Raw genomic sequence first — 21,517 nt, 5'->3', positions numbered from 1 at the left:
GAAGCTTGGGATCTTCTTTGTTCTCTTTCACTTCGTATTTGACAAAAGGCACATTTCTCATCTTTAAATAAATTGGCCTACTGGCCAACTCTGCATGGAGTAACTCTTCTTTTTTCTTTCTTTTCATGTACGTATCTAATTCCTTGGAGCATTCCTATGAAAATCTGTTGTTGAGATGAGGTCAGCTTCCATAAAAAGTATGTGCAATGCAGTAGGTACGTGCCCAGCAAATGTTGAACAAATTTATGAATTAATGAATACTGTTTCCACAGCAGTCCTGCCTGGGATGTTGATTTTCAAGTTTTTGTTTGTTTAAGACAGAGTCTCACTCTGCCACCAGGCTGGGGTGGAGTGGCATGATCTCAGCTCATTGCAACCTCCACCTCCCAGGTTCAAGCGAGTCTCCTGCTTCAATCTCCCGAGTACCTGGGACTACAGGTGCCGGCCACCACACCCAGCTACTTTTTGCATTTTTAGTAGAGATGGGGTTTCACCATGTTGGCCAGGATGGTCTCGATCTCTCAACCTCATGATCCACCCGCCTTGGCCTCCCAAAGTGCTGGGATTACAGGCATGAGCCACCGTGCCTGCCTTCCAAGTTCTTTTTAGAGAGCCATTCGTGTATTCTATCTTGTCATGACCAGTAGAGATTCCTCTGTGAGGGAAATGTGACTGCCTAGGTGCAGTCCAGTTTCCTGTAACACCAAGTGGCATATCTTTGTACTCACAAATGAAAGGTTTATGTGAAAAGTTTTACACTACAAAGATTTTAGAAAGTATCTTTGCTAATCAATGCAGTCCACTGTAGAGATAGGAAACAGGCGTTATAATAAGAGACAGCTGCATTCCGATTATGATTCTAAAACTCTTCACCTCTGGGTTCTTAGGCAAGTTACTTAATCTGAACCTCAGTTTGTCCATTTGCAAAATGGGACAGTAATTCCTATTTTTGTGAGGGTTATAAAAGGGAATGTATAAAAAGCATTTGGCAGAGTACCTAGTTCATAGTACATGACAAAAACTATCATTAGTGAATTTTTCCAAGTATTTCAAAATTGTCACTTCCTGTTGGAGACTTTTTAATCCCCCTATTAGAGTTAACCATCCCCTCAGTGGTGGCTCCTCAATGTCCCTTATCTTTCACTGAAAATAAAACATCTAAGAAAGGTTAGCTGGTTTTAAGCATCTCTCTGTCAATTATACTAAACTATTCTGAATGCAGGATTTTTCTTTAAATCCTTGGTGTCTGGCACAGGGAAAAAGTCTAGTAATTGGAGAATATAATGCAATGCCTTTGTTACAGGAATAAATGTGATAGTTGAAATAAGTCAGTAAGGGGTGTGCTATAGGGCAGTTTCTGGTTTTCAATCTAAGAAATTTTGAAAGGCATATTCCCTGATTGGGGGTCTTGGTCCAGGTCTGTAAAATGACTGTGGCCCCTGCAGGCCCTGGTTTGTCACACAGAGAAATATGAAATTTAGCAGCAGCTGCCGCGGGTCACTATCCTAAAGTGGAGTGGAGGGGATTTTCTTATTAAAATGCTAAGAAAAAAGTGAAAAACTTGCTGGAGTGTATACGGTCATGTGCTGCATACTAATGTTTTAGTCAACTATGGACCACACATATGATGGTGGTTCCATAAGAATATAATGTAGCTGAAAAGTTTCTATCACATAGTGACTTTGTAGCCATTGCGATGTTGTTAGTGCAATGTATTACTCCTGTGTTTGTGGTGATGCTGGTGTAAACAAACCTACTGTGCTGTCAGTCCTATAAAAGTACAACACATACAATTATGTATAATACGTAATACTTGATACTACTAATAAACAACTATGTTACTGGGTTTATGTACTTACTATACTAATTATATACTAAGTTATTTTATAGTGCACTCCTCATACATATATGTATTTTAAAAGTTAACAGTAAAGCAGCCTTAGGTCCTTCAGGCGGTGTTCCAGAAGAAGGCATCGTTATCATAGGAGATGACAGCTCTATGTGTGTTACTGCCCCTGAAGACCTTCCAGTGAGACAAGATGTTGAGGTGGAAGACCAGTGATATTGATGATCTGTATAAGCCTAGGTGAATATGTATGTTTGTGTCTTAGTTTTTAACCAAAAAGCTTATAAAAATAAGAAAAAAAGCTTGTAGAATAAGGATACAAAGAATAGTTTTGTACAGCTGTGCAATGTGTTTTAAGTTGTGTTATGACAAAGTCAAAAAGTTTACCAAATTAAAAAACTTATAGAAACTTCGTTTGTTTTAGATGGAGTCTCACTGTTGCCCAGGCTGGAGTGCAGTGGTGCGATCTCGGCTCACTGCAACCTCCACCTCCTGGGTTCACACCATTCTTCTGCCTCAGCCTCCCGAATAGCTGGGACTACAGGCGCCCGCCACCATGCCTGGCTAATTTTGTTTTGTATTTTTAGTAGAGACGGGGTTTTACCGTGTTAGCCAGGATGGTCTGGATCTCCTGACCTCGTGATCCACCTGCCTTGACCTTCCAAAGTGCTGGGATTACAGGCGTGAGCCATCACGCCTGGCCTATAGAAACGTTTTATAAGTTTTTAAATTTGTTACAATAAGCTAGGATTAATTTATTATTAAATAAAGGAAAATATTTTAATACATTTAGTATGGCCTAAAGGTACAGTGTTTATAAAGTCTACAGTAGTGTACAGTAATTTCCTAGGGCTTTCATTCTCACTTAATACTGACTGCCTTACTCAGAGCAACCTCCAATCCTACAAGCTCCAATCACGGTAAGTGCCCTATGCAGATGTAACATGTTATTTTAACTTTTATACCATATTTTTGCTGTATCTTTTCTGTTTAGATACATAGTTATTTACCATTGTCTTACAGTTGCCTACACTAATCAGTGCAGTGACATGCTGTACAGGTTTGCAGTCTGGGAGCAATAGACTATACCATGTAGCCTAAGTGTGTTGTAGAATTTACCATCTGGGTTTGTGTATATACACTCTAGGATGTTCGCATGATGGATCACCTCGATATGCATTCTCAGAACGTATCCCCATCATTAATCAACACAGGACTGCACTTCTTTCAGTATATTTTAATAGAGTTACAGAAGATTAACTCCTAGTGTTATTTATGTTTTCATCACTAGATCTCAGTGATATTTCTGCTGAGACTGGATACAAAAGAGTATGTAGGGTTCTCAGAAACTTACACAGTCTTTCTGAAATTTATCTGCAGGGTCTTGACTTTAGTAACTCTGGTTGTTGGTATATTAGAAATAATCTATTCTTATTTGGAAGAAAGGTCTGCCCTGTCTTCACTGATGTGAACTATAATTATGCTTGCCAGAGGAAAAAAATTCACCTGCTAAGAAGTGACACTAGGCATTTGCAAATGTAAAGCGAGATTTTTTTTTTTTTTTTTTTAGTCCATTGAGATCTGGATTACAAATGCAGCTCCGTAAATGTAGTTGTCATAAATGTGCTTTGAAATGGCATTAACTGATTGTTTCTATCCCATCGACAGCCTCAGTTAAAAGCTCCTAAGGGAATTTAACTTTAAACATAAAGCCTGTTGGAGGAATGACAAAAATGCTGCATTCACTAATTAAATTTAAATTTACAATAGGAATGTGACTGAAACTAAAATTCCAAGGGCTTGCTGGAGCAAATACAGGGAGAAAATTTTACTCTAAAGACTAGACAAATATTGAGCCTTTTACAACATTTCACCTTTTACCACCTCCTTTTGCTCATTACTATAAGGTAACAACATGCCCACCACCCCCTACCATTTCCCTTTTCCAAACTTAAAATTTTGCAGAGGCACGCACGCGCACACACACACACACACACACACACACACACACACACACACACAAAGTTGAAAGTGGACTGGGAAAAGGGATTCACTTATAGAACTCTTAAATGTCAGGGCAGAGCTGAATGAATGGGTAGTGGATCCTGTTCACCACAGCTGCCCTAAAATAGGTTCCTTCAGCTGATGACCTGGCGCAGGCATCATATTTAGCCTGGGGCTCCTCCGGCTGGATGAGGCTCTGCGAAGTGGTTACTCCAAAGAACTGGACGCTGGAAAGGTCACCAGGCCAAGAGCCACTTATCTGCCTTGCCCAGCCTGTATCCTAGGAGGGCTGGTAGGGTGCTCCCTGCCTTTTCCTACCCAAATTACCCACGCTCCCACACACTTCCCCACCCCTTCCCCACAAAGGCGGAGAGACCCTGGCCCTGGGTCAAGCCTGTGGCAAAGCAGCCAGCAGCGCTCCAAATATTAACAGAGAGCCGCGGGCAGCAAAAGCCTGGCACTGGAGCCTTGGATAGCAAAGTGAAAGGAGCACGGAGCGCGCGCGTCCTCGTCCCTCCGTTTGCACTGGTGTTCTCTCCGCGGCTGCCTGGTGCACCTGCGGGTCCCCCGGGGGGCGCTGCCTCGGCAACCACCGTCGCCGCCCAGACTGCGGGAGCCGCGCCAGGGGCAGCCTGGAGTGGGGGAGCAGAGATGAGCAGCGACTCGGACCGCCAGTGTCCTGTGGACGGTAACGACTCAGCGCGGCTGCGGTTTTTGTCCTTAACCTCCCCTGTCTGGGTTTTAATCTCCTTATTTTTGACCTGGGGACTAGAAGTTTGGTTATTTCCTTGTAAAGCGGCTGGGGTGGGTAGAAAGTCCCCATCTTCATGGATTTTTTCTCCATTTTCCGTACCTAAAAGGTTATTATTTAGAATCAAATGAGTTAACTTTTATAAAGCGCGAAGAACCGCGCCTAAGACATAATGGGGGTTTGTTAAATAAATGCGTATTGAGATTTTACTGCTTGGCAAACTGCCGCATGTTTCCCTAGTTAGACTGGAAGTACCTGCCCTGTAAAAAAAAGATGATTTTGCTTCTTTTTGGGGGACAAGGACAGCATCATCTCAGTCCTTTCACCTGCAGCCAGCTATTCTATAAACAGGGGTTAAAAGAGGCCAACGTCATCTCAGAGTAAGTGATGCCGTTAATGGTCTTTGGTTCAGAGCTGCAGATTGAGAACGGGGACCTTAGTTGTTTAAAGATCGTGTGCAGCAGAATTCCTCCAAACTGTCTTTATAACTCAGGTGCCACTTAGTTCTATTTCTGTAAAATAATAGTTACTGCTTCTTTGAAAGGTTATCATTATTGTTATTCAGGTATTCTAACTAGTTGTTGGCGTTTTAGGAGTGATCCTCCAGGCATAACTACTCTTTGTATCAATAACTTTTTTGAATTGTGCTGAACACAGCTTAATGAAGTCTCAAAGTTGAAGCTCTCTGGGGGCATCTGCTCAACAGGTAGGTCAGGTAACTCAGCTGGGGTCCCCTGCGGATCAGTCATTTTCAGGGCTGCGAATTTTGCACGGCAGTTGGTGAGGCAGAAACCATTTGGCTGAAACAAATATTTCACCTTTTAATGTCCCAGGGAGAGTTTCCAGCATAACTGTCCTGACGCTCTTTTAAAAAAACTTTAAAACTTGTATTATCATTATTATTTTTATATATGGCATAATAAAACCTGGCACTTAGAAGTAGAAAGTTAGAATAGTGGTTACCAGAGGCTGGGGAGCGGAGAGGGCTGTAGAAAGGTAGGTCAATGGGTATAAAGCTGCAGTTAGTAAGAATAAATTCCAGTGTTGTATTGCACAGTAGGGTGAATATAGTTAATGATAATGTATATTTCAAAAAAGCTAGAAGAGAGGATTTCAGTGTTCTCACCACCAAGAAATGACAGGTGTATGGTAATTACCCTGATTTGGTCATTAAACAATGTATGTATGTGTTGAAGCATCATATTGTATCCCATAAACAGGTACAATTATGATGTCTCAATTAAAAACAATAAAACTTAAAAAGAAGAAAAACAACTGACACTGAAAACTGCTAAGGCATTTTGTCAGACTCATGTTTCTAGGGTCAGCACATGCTTATTTAAATATTTGGTTAGGCTGGGCATGATGGCTCACGCCTATAATCCCAGCACTTTGGGAGGCCGAGGTGGGCAGATCGCTTGAGGTCAGGAGTTTGAGACCACCCTGGCCAACATGGTGAAACCCCATCTCTACTAAAAATACAAAAAATTAGCCGGGCGTGGTGGTGGATGCCTGTAATCCAGTACTCGAGAGGCTGAGGCAGGAGAATCGCTTGAACCTGGGAGGTGGAGCCTGCAGTGAGCCAAGACTCGCGCCACTGTACTCCAGCCTAGGTGACAGAGCAAGACTGTCTCAAAAAATAAATAAAATAACATAAAATAAATATTTGGCTATTTGAGAATGGATTGAAAAGTATAGATTATTTAGGAATCCTAATAATACAGGAGACTTCTTTATGTGAAGGAAGGATGGTTAGAATAATTTTATCTGACCTTAACCCTGCTCTGTTTTGTTTTTAACCTTAATTCTTGTTTTAAAGCCATATAGCATAGTCTTCAGAAATATGATAGAAACTTTTAAAAACAGTAACAAAAAAACCAAGGTATCTACTTTTCTTAGATTAAACATGTACCTTGTAACAAAGCATGTCTGTAGCTTGTGGTGGCTTTGGTAGCTGAATATATGATTTATAAATAGTAAAGTTCAAAGTTTGCCTTAAATCTGAATTTCTGAAAACACCACAATTCTTGGGTTGCTCTCTGGTTATCCTTGAGCAGGTGATAAGGCAGCAACACACCTAATTATGCCAAATGCTTGCTATGGTATCTTAAAAGAGTACAAGACAACTATCTGTCAGACTAAGTAATCCTCCAAGTATGTATGATGAGATCCTGAAGGTAACATTGAATTAGTATGTTAAATGATATCTTGTCTTAAATTCTCTTATTGAATATCTGTTACAGACCTATACATTATGGAAGAATACCATAGGGAATCCTGTTGCAGATAAAGAATTCTTATTCTGCTCTTTATGCTTTGATATCTTTTATGATCTTGCTGTAGTACATGCAAGAGAGGTTTAAGCAATTAGTTATATCAGATTCAAATTTTCATTATATTAAAAATGAATGATTCTTCAGACTCAAATAATGTTTTTTTTCTCTATCACTTGAAATAATAACACAACTTTCCATTCTTCCTGAATAGCTTTGATTCTTGTTAAAACATGTTTAAAAGAGAAGTAAAACTCTAGTTTTCATGGTCAGTCAAAAATGTGTTGTTGAAATGCTGGCTTTTATATACCATTATAAGACTGGCATGTTGTAATAAAATTGAAATCATGACAGTTGGGACCAAAATTTCTGTATTTTTTTTTTACCCCACTCTAGATTTTCTCTTTTTCTCTGTGGCTTTTTCATTTTTTGTTTATTTCTTATCATTTAAATGAAACCCCCAACAGGCAAAATTCATCACTGGGTGCATGGTCCCTACTATTGCTGTGCTGAACTGCAAATACCATCTTATGTAACCTTCGTTAACAAGTCAATGGGGATACTATTATGGTCCGCTTATTTATTTTTTTTATCTTAAGGAAACCAAGGCTTGGAGAGGGTAAAGATCAGCTCTGGGCGTTAAACCTAGGGCTCTCACTCCAGAGTCCCGCACCCCTACACTCCTAACACCTAATCCCTGGCCCTGGCCTATGTTACAGAATATGGGCCAGGGACCTGGAACAGCCTCCTTTGCCTGCCTCTGCTGGGACCACAGGAAGAATGCTGGAGAAGACCCTGAGATGTGTGTGGCTTTAAGTCCCTTGAAATGACAGTAGCATTGTTTCCTCTTTGAGTGGGAAGGATGGGGAGAAAAGCTGTCAGTTTTGGGAGGTTCGCACTCATGGTAGGGCTGGATGTGGCAGTCCTGAGGAGGCAGCTCACTGCCCCTCTCTCAGGGGCATGTATATGTGCTCTGCTGTTTGGTTGCTAAGGATCAAAGCAGCCTGGCTCTGAGGGAAAAGGGCAGCATCCCACGGGATGAACTCTCTATAACAGCCCTTCTCTTGGGGTAGGTTTACTGATTCTGTTCCTCTCAGATCATGACAGATGATTCCATTTTATAAGGCAGTACCCTGGGAGCAGGCGGACTCACCACAGCTGTTCTCTTGTTGGTAACCACAGGAAGGAAGGAAGAAGAATGCAAAGTAAATACTCTAGCCAACAGCCTGTTCAGATTGGGTCTCTGGATACAAGATTTAACCTCTGTGAGCCTCAGTTTGTTAATTTGTAAGGTAGGGATAAAAATATCTACTGTTTAGGATTATCATGAAGATTAGGAATAATATGCACAATGCATGGCAGGTAGTAGGTTATAGACTTATTATGTTCAGAAAATTGTATGTGAAAGTTAATGAGGTTATTGAAATGTGTTAAGCACCATGTGATTTTACAGGAAGAGCCCATGGTGATGTTCACTCAACTCCACAATGCTACCAAGCACAATCTCATATTCACCTATTGATGAAGAATATCCACCAGCTGCATGATTACCCCACACTCTATACATTTGGTCTGCTGCTGAGTCTTTGTAATTTGGGCTTTCAGTTTTAGGAAAGAATGAGTAGTTAATTTACATATTAAAACAGGAGAATGAATTAAGAGTCCAGGTCATTCATAGGGAGGTGATTTTCAAAAAGGATTTTGGTCACTGGCATAATGGAGTTACTACCACAGATGCTTCAAGATTTTTATCTCTGTTCACTGGTTTTTCTAATGTGTTTGGTAAAGGCTGTATTGACCACATCATCATTCTTTTTTACATGCTTGTAATTCTATATATCTATTTCTTGCCTGATGTCTATGAGGGTATGGAACACATCTGTCTATTTACTGCATCCCCAGCATCTAGCAAAGTGCCTGGCACATAATAGGTACATATATTTAACATGTGTTTGTTCAGTAAACTCATACATGAATGATTTAGAGTGACAAGAATCATGACAATGCATGATTCCTGAAATCTTAAGTTCTTTTCATTTTTGCATTTAAATATTAAGTTTATATTCACCTTTGCCTCCTTGAAGCTGTTTGTAATAGTAAAAATTAGTAACCATTTACATATCAAACAAAGAGGCATTGTTTGGAACATCTAAATATCTAATAGCTGGATGGCTAAAATAAATTATGGTAGAGTATAGAATACTATGTGAATGCATTTCATGTTTGGACAATGACTACACATTGCAAGAGGTTCTAGGTGGCTAGATAGCAAAGAATAGGTGTTGTCTCTAGGTAGATGGGATTGTGAATATTCCTTAAATTCTTTTGATTATATTTCTGATTCTTATGTAGGAATCTGCATTGCTTTTACAAGGAGGGAATGCAGTATAAGAAATATAAACTATGTATATTATAAGATCACTTATACTGTACCACCTGTCACTGGGCACTTAAGGTTGTCTTCTCAGCTAATTTTCTAAATTTGCCCTCCTCTAACTCTTTTTGAACATTTCAGTAGTTTCCAACCTCTCAGCATTCCAAAATTGCATAATTGAGTTAAAAGAGATGCGTGATTTAAAAAGAAACTCAAAGTAGGAAAAAAAAAGTTAACTGGAATCCAGTGACTAAGAATAGTAATTTTTCAGCATGTTGCCACGTTAAATACATTGCTTTGCTGTAAGTCATAGTTAACTTTTGGTCTCATTTCTGCTTTTGGCTTTTGCTTTGTTATGTATACATTTTCTGACAGTTCGCAAATACCTCCTGTGTAAGTGTTCCCTAATTGTTTTGCACGTGTGCTTGAGGTGTTTGCAAGGTGGCCACCATTGAATATCATTTCTTTGTCTGCAAAGGCAGCTCCAGGAACGAGAAACTTTGTAAAGTAAGATGGCTTCTGATATGGTTTGGCTGTGTCCCCACCCAAATCTCATCTTGAATTGTAGTTCCCATAATCCACACATCATGGGAGGGACTCAGTGGTTTTATAAAGGGCAGTTCCACTGCACACGCTGTCTTGCCTCCCACCATGTAAAACATGCCTTTGCTCTTCCTTTGCCTCCCGCCATGATTGTAAGGCTTCCCCAGCCATGTGGAACTGTGAGTCCATTAATCCTCTTTTTTTTTTTTTTTTTATAGATTACCGAGTCTTGGGTATTTCTTCATAGCAGTATGAAAATGTACTAATACAACTTTTCTCTGTTTTTAAATTAACATTTGGGAATAGAGGTATGAATGAGTAAACTTTTAATATTATACATTTATATATATTGCAAAAATTTTACTGTTGGTTCCGCACTGTTTCTGGGAACATATGACATTGTTTTCTTTCTAACATCTGGTTGCCTGTTTGGTTTTCTGACAGAAGTGGAATTCAGGGTCCCTTTTTCCAGAATCCACCAGCCACATTACTTTTCATGTAGGGAACTCTTTTTCAGTCTTAAAGGAAAGCCCTACTTCATTTTTAATATCTTCCCTCATAGGCACTCTGATAAACTTGTTGAGTGCCCTTGAGACTGTCTCCTTGTTGTTATGCAGCCCTAATATACTCCTTCTCTTGAAGAAAGAATAAGAAGTTCTAATGAGAAGTCCTAATCTCTTGATTTGAAGGCAATACCCCTATTGCATCCCACTTGGGGATAATAGGTATGGAATGGGAAAAATCCTGAAAAAAGTATCTCAGAAATAGAATCTGTCCCCACTAAATCTGCTGCTGACACTCAGGGGTTTTGGAACACCCCTCTTCTCTCTCCTTCCCACTTGGCTTTCACTATGAGCTTCTGAGGATTCCTGAGGGTCTCCACAACTCCACGATGGTGATTCTGTTTTCTGTTTATTAAACTTTTTTGAATTATGAGGTATGCACACATAGAACACCCAAATATTATTTTGTACACTCGTAACCACCACCCAGATGAGGAAATATAATTTTGCCATTGTCTAAGAAGGCTCTTCTATGTGCCCCATTCCCAGAGCTCTTTTCTCCCCTATAAGTAACCAGCATCCTGATTTTGTTAGTACAGTTGGCCCTTCCTAGCTGCAGTTTCTGCATCTGCATATTTAACAAACTGCAGAAGGAAAATATTTTTAAAAAATAGAAATAAAAAACAAAAAATAACGCAAAAACAATACAGTATAACAACTACTTACATAACACATCGTATTAGGTGTTATAAATAATCTTGAGATGATTTACAATATACAGGAGGATGTGCTCAGGTTATATGCAAATATTATACCCTTTCACATAAGGGACTTGAGCAGCCTCGGGTTTTGGTATCCATAGGGGACCTGAAACCAATCCCCTGTGAACACCAAGCATTGACTGTCATTACTTTCTTGCATTTTGAAATAGTTTTACCATTCATATATGCATTGCTAGTTATAACAATTTAGTTTTACCATTTAGAAACTATGAGATGTCTTTTTAATGTATAGATTCTCTCTCATTCTTTTCTATTCTTAAAATTTACCTGTTGAAGAACCAGGGCCATTTAGCTTGTAAAACTGACAATCTGGATTACACTACTTTTGTGCTCACGGTTCAACATTTTTCCTGAAGACTGCCTCTTAGTCTCTTTTCTCTTGCTTATAACAAAATAATTCATAAAAAAAATAGGAACTTATTTCTTACAGTTCTGGAGGCTGGGAAGTCCAAGGTCGAGTGGGTGCATCTAGTGAGAACCTTCTTACTTGTGGGGATTCTTTTCAGTATCCCAAGGTGGTGCAGGGCATTACATGGCAAAGGGGCTGAGAGTGCTAATGCACAAACTTAGTTCTCTTTTCCTCTTCTTATAAAGCTACCAGGTTCCCTTCCTATGATAACCCATTAAATCATTAACTCAATAATCTATAAATGCTTTCTCAAAGAGCCAGAGGCTTCACAATCCAATTACCTCTTAAAGGCCCCACCTCTTAGTACTGCCACATTGGGAATTCAGTCTCAACATGAGTTTTGGAGGGGACATTCAAACCACAGCATCTTCTTTTTAACTCCAGTTTGTACAACCCTAGTGTGTCCTCCTTCTCAGTCCTTGACTGCATATGCTACGTACTCTATTAAGTAACAGCTATAATGAGGTGAGGTGACACACCATGTTGGAGTCCAGGCTCTACCACTTACTGAAGTTTAGGCACTGTGGGCACTGAACTATGTCTTTGGGCATGCTGCCCAAGTTCTGAGGTCCAGCTTCTTTATCTGTAACTAGTAACAGAGACTGCCTCACAGAGTAGTGGTGAAGATGACATGAGATGATACCTGTAAACACTTAACACTAGCTCATTCTGTACGTGCTGCTGTTATTATGATTATCATTATTAAGTAGAAAGAAGTAGCAGACTACATTTGTGACCGAAGCTCCAATGTACCCTATCAACTCCATTGTCTGTGGTTTTGTCCACTGTCTATCTTACGCTGCCTGCCAGGAGCTCTAGGCTGTGACCTTGCACACAACAATATAGATTGGGACCCAGAAGCTCCATTCAGGCTGGATGCTGCAAAGCAATCAGAATTGTCTAGTCTTCTCTGTATAACGCAGTTGTGGTGAGCAAACAGTTACAACATGAATTATTAGCATAAAGCTAACCCCATGCTGAGAAGTCATTCTACCTCAACAGGCTCCAACAGCACTGGTTAGGTCAGAGTCCCCTCCTTCAATGAAGCCCCTTTGTCAGACATTGCTATTCCACTCCACTCCCCATCCCTTGGCCTTGCCCTGTCCTCTTCTCACCAGCCCAAGTTTGCTCTTGTTGTGTCCATAGTTTGTTCTTTATAATGCAAAACTGCACAGTTACTCATGGGGGAGGGTCTTGCTTACTTCTGCAGAAACTATGGATACTGTAAAAATTAGTGGTGAGAAATCAACACCTTGTCTTTTGGTGTGCAGAAATGGCTCCATATTGCTGCTTCTTTTGGATATATCTAGTCCTCTTGACTACAGTACATTCCTCAATCTAATCCTCAAATTCCAGAAAAAAACATGAAGTCATTTTATCTATTGGGCTTCTTATTAGGCGATCAAGTACAGTTCTTGTATTAGCTTCATGAACCATTATAATGATTGGTAAAAATTGATGTTCTCATTTACCAATTAGTTCAAATATTAGTAATTTTCATTGTGATGCATTATGGGGCAGTTTTGCAAACTTATATTTTAAGCCTTTTGTTGATGTGTATTTAGAATTTTTCAAATTTATTGCTAGTCTGTTTTTGATCTCTTTATTAATTTTCTGGCAATTTTTTTTTTCTCTGCCAATAGTGAAATACTCATATTCATTAAATTGCTTAGAAATAAATATTAGTTTAAAAACATAGGCTGGGCACGGTGACTCATGCCTATAGTCCCAGTACTTAGGGAGGACAAAGTAGGAGGATCACTTGAGATCAGGAGTTCGAAACCAGCCTGGGCAGCATGGTGAGCTCTCACCTCTATTAAAAGTAAATATATAAAATTTAATTTTATAAAAAATGTATAAAATAAAATTTAAAACAAAAATGTAAATGCTGTCTTATTTATAGTAGATTGAAAGATAGTTTATATAGAAGTCTGTTTTGTTGAAAAATAATCATCCATTTATACATATGAAACGAATTGAAAATATTTACACCTAGGAATTAAAAGTAGTTGTGGATGATTGGGTGGATAATAGAATTTTTCTTAGATTCATTCGCTTGTCTGTATTTTCTGTAATGAGTTTGTATTGTTTCTGTCAAAAAGAAAAAAAAAACTTGGTGGGGATGAAGCTTTTGTTTTGCTTAAATGCTTTTCTCACTTACTTTAGGCCAGGCTTTTTAGCTTTATCCATCTGGTTTGGTTTTCATCATCTTATACAGGCATTAATGTCATTCTATTGTTTAAAAAATTCTTACATTGGAATCTAAAATGTTTTCTAATTAATCCCCTGTTGCTGGATACTTAAGTTATTTTAACATCTTTAAATCATGGATAAGACAGAAGAAAAAATAATTGGCTGGAAATTAATTAAAAATATAGAAGCAAAAAATGGAGGAACAGTGCAATTCTGGAAAAAGATTAATAATGTTCTAAGGCATAATGAGGAGTTAGAAATTTACTAAGGAACACACCAGAATTACTAATCCCTGGAAATCAGTGACTGGAAATACTTATTTTTACAAATGATCATCTTGACCAATTTATATTTGGTTAAGTTGGTATCGAACAAATACTAGGTGCTTGTCAGGAGAGCAAAGGGGAAAAACAAAGTTTGAACATTATTCTGATATAGACTGAGGCTTGGGTTCTGACTCTAATAGCAATGAGCCATCAGTTCACTGCCCCCATACGATAAAGGTGATAAGAAACAACACTGCTTACCTCCCTAGGGTTTTGTGAGGGTTGATAGAGAATATATGTTATTAAGTACCTGGCATCAGAAGTATTTTCTACCTTCCTCCCTCAATAAATATTTATCACATTGAATTATATGTATACGTATGCATGAAAATCTCTGGGGAGTATGATTTTTAATAAAGATTAGTTTAAATATATCCTCCAAACCAAATAACAAATGCAATGTATAATGAGGAAGGGACACCTTTGACTTTTATCACTCGTAATATAGTGTAACTGAAAAAGGGCGGTATCAAAGATTCTTTCTGCTCAGAATGGAAACAGCACAGATAGAAAATATGATAGAAAAATAAGTGTAGGAGGTAAATAGATTAAGTTTTTTTGGCTACTGATGAAGTTATAGTGGTTGAGGTTGGTATCTTCCTGAACCTGTGCTCAGATTCTATCTCTCGTGGATTTAGGGAACTGAATTTGGTTCTGCTTCTGTTGCCACCACCTCTTTAAGGACTGTCTCTTCAACAGGTGCTGCAGACTTGCACAGGAAGGGAATCAGAGATCACCAATATGAGTTTTTGCCTGATGCTAATTTTTGAAGAGTATATCACAAAGTTCTCATGAAATGGGATTGTCTCAGGGAAGGCATCTTCCTTCCCCAGCTGGGCTTCATCTCAGGTCCCCATATGTGGTTCAAATACTCTACTTAATGTTGTCTGATCTGTGGCTACTGTGGCTGTGGCTCTTCAAGTTGGAGACGGACCGTAGAAAGTGTTGTCCTCACACCGACCAAGATCATATGGAATGCATCCCTATCGTTCCCTTCCTGTTCCTTATTGGCAGTGGAATGGCAGAATTTTGTAGACTAAGATGTGGAAGCATTTGGAGTTGGATGAGCAAATAGGATATTTAGAGTTGAAGGACTTAGACAAGTGGGATACCAGTTGTCTTTCCACAGCTCTCTCACTGCTAATCTCTTAAAAAGCCAAGTAATTAAAATTTTTATTTAAAAACTTAAAATATTTACAATAGCATAAAAAAATAGTAACAAACCCAATGAAGGAGATTAAAGACTTATACACTAAAAACTACAAAATATTGTTAAAAGAAATTAAAGACACAAATAAAGAGACATACTGTGTTCATGGATTAGAAAATTGTATTATTAAGATGTCCATGCTACCCAGAGCAATGTACAGATTTAACACAATCTTTATCAAAACCCAAGTGGCATTATTTTTGCAGAAATATAAAAATTTATCCTTAAATTCACATGGCATTTCAAGGAATCTGAAAAGCCAAAATGATTTTTAAAAGAAAAAGAAATTTAGAGGACTCACACATTCTGATTTGAAAACACTACAAAGCTACAGGAGTCAAGAGTGTGGTACTAGCATAAAGACAGACATATTGATTAAGGGAATAGGATAGAGAAATCAGAAATAACACCTCACATATACAGTCAAATGATCTGTGATAAAGGCTAGAAGACCACTCTACGGAGAAAGAACAGTCTCTTCAATAAATGGTGCTGGGAAAACTGAATATCCACATGCAAAAGAATAAGGTTGGATCTTTTTATTATACTGTATATAGAAATCAACTCAAAATGGATTAAAGATGTAGTGCAAGACCCAAAAATATAAAATTTCTATCAGGAAACAAAAAGAGAAAGCCTTATGACATTGGATTTGGCAATGATTTATTGGATATGACACCAAAGCACAGCCAACAAAAGCAAAAATAGACAAATGAGACTACATCACATGTAAAACCTTTTGTGCACCAAAAGACACAATCAACAGTGAAAAGGCAACTATGGGATGAGAGAAAATATTCTCAAATAATACATCTGATAATATTGTGAATAAAGAACTCCTACAACTCAAAAAAATTATATCACTCAACTTAAAAATGGGCAAAGTACTTGAAAAGACATTTCTTCAAAGATGATACACCAATAACCAACAAATGTACGCAAAGATGCTCACTATCACTAACATTAGAGAAATACAAACTGAAACCACACTATCACCTTACATCCATTAAGATGGCTACTATAAAAAAAACCCCACCACCTGAAAATAACAAGTGGTGGAGAGTATGTGGGCAAACTGGAGCACTTGTACACTGTTAGTGACATTGTACAATGGTGTAACTGCTATGTAAAATAGCATTAAAATGAAAAATCAAAAAAAAGAGAGATAGAACTACCATATCCAGCAATTCTACTTCTGAGTATCTACCTTAAAAATTGAAAACAGGGTGAAGAGATATTTGCACACCAATGTTCATAGAAGCACTATTCACGATAGTAAAGAGGTGGAAGCTACCCAAGTATCCATCATTGGATGAATGGATAAACAAAATGTAGTGTATACATACAATGGAATATTATTAAAAAGGGAGGAAATTCTGTCAGTGCTATAATATAGATAAACCTTCATCACATTATGCAGAGTGAAGTCAGTCACAAAAAGACCAATACTATGTAACTCCATTTATGTGAGGTATTTAAAGTAGTAAAATTCACAGAAACAGAAAACAGGATGGTGATTTCCAGTGGATTGCGAGGGGGAAGGTGGAATTATTAAATGAGTATACAGTTTCAGTTTTAGAAGATGAAAATGTTTTGAAGATCTGTTTCACAATGTGAAACATTGTTATATATGTCCAAATAAACAATGTGAATATACTTAACACTACTGAGCTGTACACTTAAAAATGGTTAAGATGGTAAATTTTATTATTCATGTTTTACCACAATAAAAAATACCTAATTAAAAAAATAAATATTTTAAGGATAGAAAAGTGTGTAAAACTATTTAGAAAGTTCCTTGTCAAACTGTCTTAGTCTATTTTGTGCTGCTATAACAGAATACCACAGAATGGGTAATTTATAACAAACAATTTTATTGGCTTACTGCTTTGGAGCTAAGAAGTCCAAGATTGAGGGGTCAGCATCTGGCAAGCCTTCTTGCTGCATCATTCCATGATGGAAGGTAGAGAGGCAAGGCAGCAGCAGGAGGCTACACTCTTGCCTTTGTAACAACTTCAACCCCCACCCATGAGGCTGGAGCCCTCATGACCTAATTACTTTTTATAGTATTGAAAGGTACCACCTTTTAATGCTGCTATAATAGCAATTAAATTTCAACATGAGTTTTTGGAGGAGACAAGCATTCAAACCATAGCAGTCCCTTAACAAATTTATCATTTTTTTGTTGTATTTTGACATTGCTAGACAGCACTGATCATAATGTAATATTTTCTAAAGAGAAGAGATGTGTCCAGTTGTTTATTTGTCCCTTCATTGAACAATCTCAGATTGCTGTTCTTGAGTTCTTATATCTTTTTTTATACTGTTGCCATCTCCCTCATCAGGGTCTCCCATGAAGGTCAGTGATATTTTCTTCCTTCTCTTGAATTCCAGTAGCATCCTTAATCACCACTTGATGCTTTTGTGTATTGCATTTAACAAGCTTAGTCATTGTTTTGTCGTCTAGTTTTTTAGCCCAAAAAAGGTTGGAATTACATATAGTGTAATTTAGGTTGCCTCTGAAAATGTTAAGATCTACTATAAGAGTTTAAGTATCTGTTACTTTCACATTGTTCTAATTTTTGGCATTCTTCTGTATTCTTGCATATGTTCTAGTTATATGATTTTGTCAGATAAGAAGCTTGCATACAAAGTATATGTAAATGAAAATATTTTTATGTAAATGTATACAAGCATAATTACAATTTACGCCCATGATTTGGAAAAGCTGATAATATTTTATTGCTCAAGAGATACACATATGAACAGAATTGCGAGGTAAGTCCCAGTTGAAAGGAATATTATAGCTTTCTACTCACTTAACTGCACTGGGAATGTGATTGATCTCTAACCCTTAGGGAAAAGGACAATGCCTATGCTTTCTTTCCTTACTTTCTCCATTTGCACTGCTCTCATAAGCAACACTAGTAAGAGTCCATAGTACAGCTGAAAAGGGGGTGGCCAATTATGTTTCACTCTTTTTTATACTGCATATAATTTTTTAGGAGCTTTCTTGAGGTCTAATTTATATTCCACAACATTCATCAATTTGAGAGTACAATTCCATTTTTAACAAATTTACAGTCATTTAATCCTCACCTCCATAAAATTTAAGAGTACAGTCATCCCTCAGAATCTGCAGGGAATTGGTTCCAGGACCTCCTGTGGATACCAAAATCCTCCACAAGATGCTCAATTCCTTTATATAAAATGGCATAGTATTTGTATATGTATTAGTCCATTCTCAAACTGCTATAAGGATATACCTGAGACTGGGTTACTTATAAAAGAGGTTTAATGGACTCACAGTTCCACATGGCTGGGGAGGCCTCACAATCATGGCAGAGGCAAAGAAGGAGCAAAGGCACATCTTACATGGCAGCAGGCAAGAGAGTGTGGGCAGGGGAACTGTCCTTTATAAAAACCATCAGATCTCATGAGACTTATTCACTATGATGAGAACAGCATGGGAAAAACCCACTCCCATGATTCAATTAATTCCCACCAGTTGCCTCCCATGGCACATGGGGATTATGGGAACTACAGTTCAAGAAGAGATTTGGGTGGGAACACAGCCAAACCATATCAGCATATAACCTGTGCACATCCTCCTGTATACGTAAATCATCTCTAGATTACTTATAATACTTAATGCAATGTAAATGATATGTAAATATTTATACCATATTTTAAAAATTGTATTTTTTATTGCACTGTCATTGTCGGTTTTTAAAAGTATTTAATATCTTAAAATATTTATTGAATCCATAGATGTATAACTCAGAGGCAGAGGACTGTGTTTTCAGGAATGTATTTAAAAAATTACTGTGCTTTTCTTCTGCTGCCTTTATGAATACCTCTTCCTTTATGCCAGCAGTGTCTGGCTGTGAAAGATTCTGATCTTTGTAAGTAGAATGCAAAGAGAAAGGCAGTTACTGTTTAGATTCAGGCAGTCAAAATAGGAGTTTCAAAGCAAAACAATAATTTTATCATTCCGACTATTGCCTTGGGCTTTCTACATTCTTTTATTTTCCCTTTAACTTAACCAATTTTGCCTAGAGAACGAAATTACAGGGTTTTTTTCCTGGTGCAGAAAAGATATTTTTGTGCACCTTCAATGGCTACCCATGAGGCTGGCGTCAAGAAAAAGTAATATTTAATGCAGGCAAAGTCACTGAAAAATCTCCATTTCTGGCATGAAGTGACAATGAGAAGAGAAAGAAGGATTAAGCAAGAGAGACGAGTGCAGAAATGCACATTCTTGATTTCGTATTACTTGGGATGGAAGCAGGGGTGGAGAGACAGTGGATGGTTATATGGTAGTTTTATGGAAATATGGTAAGCAACAACATAGGCCTTTATCAGCTTCTCTTGGAGGAGATCACCTTGCAGACTTATCAAAGCCAAAGTGATGGCTCACTAAAGTAGGATAGAGAGGGAGAGCCTGTATTGATCTCTTCAAGGGGTGGAAATGATTCAGAAAAGCCTTTTTGTCCTCAGAAGAAGGTAGATTAATTGAGTACCCTTGGTCCTCCCAGTGGGCTTTCTCTCATGAGGATGAAGGCAAAAGCTATGGGATGCATTTTCTCTACTGGGGAGCCAAGGAAGGATGGGGCATAAGCCCAGAAATGTCTATACCATCACCAAAAGCTAAAGTGAGACCACCTCATTCAGAGAGAACCCCAGTCTCTGACTAACATGAGAGATAAGAAGCCATGAGTATGCATCCCACATGACAGCCAGGTGTGAATGCTCTAAAGATGTAGACAAGTGAGATTGCCCAGGGACAAAGGTACCAGTCAGTACACACTGCAGTGATCCAAGGACTCCACCACTCTTCCTCCACTCTGAGGTTGAGTGAGACATTCTTTTCTCCCCACATCCTAGAAGTCATCAAGAAAAGTATTCAGAGAAGTGGAAATCTGAGATATCAAACATGTTTACACAGTTAAACAGAACATTGCCTAAACGAACTGTTTAACTTACTATATATCATGTTTTAACCAGATTGGACTAAATAAAATAAATGTTGTTACCTTTTTTCAGCAATGTGGGCTCATGTGGAAGACAAGATTAATTAAAGAACATAATAAGGATACTATATTTTCTCTATATACCCTAGTGTCATAAAAATGATAGCACCACAATACGCTTAAAACAAATGGAATTGACTGCTTCAGCTAGTGCCACTGCCACTGGCACTGTCTTTGGATAAGTGCAGTTGCCAAAGGTAAATATGTGCAAAGCTGGGTCTCAGGCCTCTGAGTGAAGTGTCCTGTGATAAATAAGTCTCAGTAGATAAGTTATGCATTTTATGAAGAGGGAAAAGAGATGGGTATCAAATGTCTATCAGTCATATTATAATTTAAGCCAAAGTATTCATGCATTCATTCCAGCCTGTTTGTTTAAGGAAAACAATTTACAGAGATACTTCAGTTAAAATTGCATTTCTATACCTAAAGTAGGCCTCATGGGCCTAAAAGACTACCTGCTCATGTTCTCCATCACTTCCTTCCCTGAGCTACTTCCATGAAGGTCCTGGACGATTTTAGAAATTTATGGTTCTGAAGAGCACTAATAAGGACCACTTTTAGAAATGGTAGAATGTGATCTTTGTTAGTTAGGTAAATAAGAACTTAATTTTAAAATTAGGCTTTAGCCATAGAATCATTGTTAGAGTGACAAGGTGTTTTGCAGAGCATTATTTAACTGAGAGTATCATTTAACCAGAAAGGTTAAAGTACTTGCAGCCACAGAGCTACTTGGGGGCCAGAGTCAGGGCTAAAACTCTCACCCCAAACTCCAGAGGGTTCCCTTTTGTGCATATCACCAGGACAGGTAATTAAAAGTAAGAAACAAAACCTGTAAGACACTGATCAAATCATACTTGGAATTTATGTGTGTTTCTACCAGCATCTGAGATTTTTTGGTGTAGTGCTAATAATTTCAGCATTCAGGACCTCCTTCATGTTAAATATTGTAGAGCAGCTATCTAAATTACTTGATGACAGCAAGCCACTGTTAAATATTAAAATCTATTATGGTTAAATATTAAAATCTATATGGTAATACTACACCATTAACCATCTTAAATTTCCACACTTCAGTTTTTGCCCCTTTAACAGACAAAAGTCAAATCAAAGTCCTTCCTTTGCTAATGTTGTTAGCTGATAAGACTATTCCCATTTCAGCACTCTGTATGCTGTGTTGTTTGATCTTTTAATACTTTGTATTGACTTACAAAATCAATAGAGACTTAGTTGGTATTTTATGACGTATCTGATTTTTCAGTTGCTATGTGGG

The 21,517-nt window shown here is 38.0% G+C and overlaps 1 protein-coding gene across 1 annotated transcript in view; it reads left to right on the top strand.

Annotated features, from left to right (window-relative positions):
* Positions 1–4,257: 4,257 nt before the first annotated feature.
* Positions 4,258–21,517, top strand: part of GADL1 (glutamate decarboxylase like 1) — a 168,959-nt gene continuing 151,699 nt past the window's right edge. The window contains exon 1 of the mRNA XM_008951617.3: positions 4,258–4,538. Within this exon, the coding sequence (XP_008949865.1) occupies positions 4,502–4,538 (37 nt within the window). The 5' untranslated portion in view covers positions 4,258–4,501. The remainder of the gene's footprint in view (positions 4,539–21,517) is intronic.

The sequence above is a fragment of the Pan paniscus genome, chromosome 2, assembly GCF_029289425.2.
Source record: "Pan paniscus chromosome 2, NHGRI_mPanPan1-v2.0_pri, whole genome shotgun sequence".
Taxonomy (NCBI): domain Eukaryota; kingdom Metazoa; phylum Chordata; class Mammalia; order Primates; family Hominidae; genus Pan; species Pan paniscus.
Note: the sequence above shows the minus strand (reverse complement) of the source record. Positions and strands in the feature narration are given on the sequence as shown.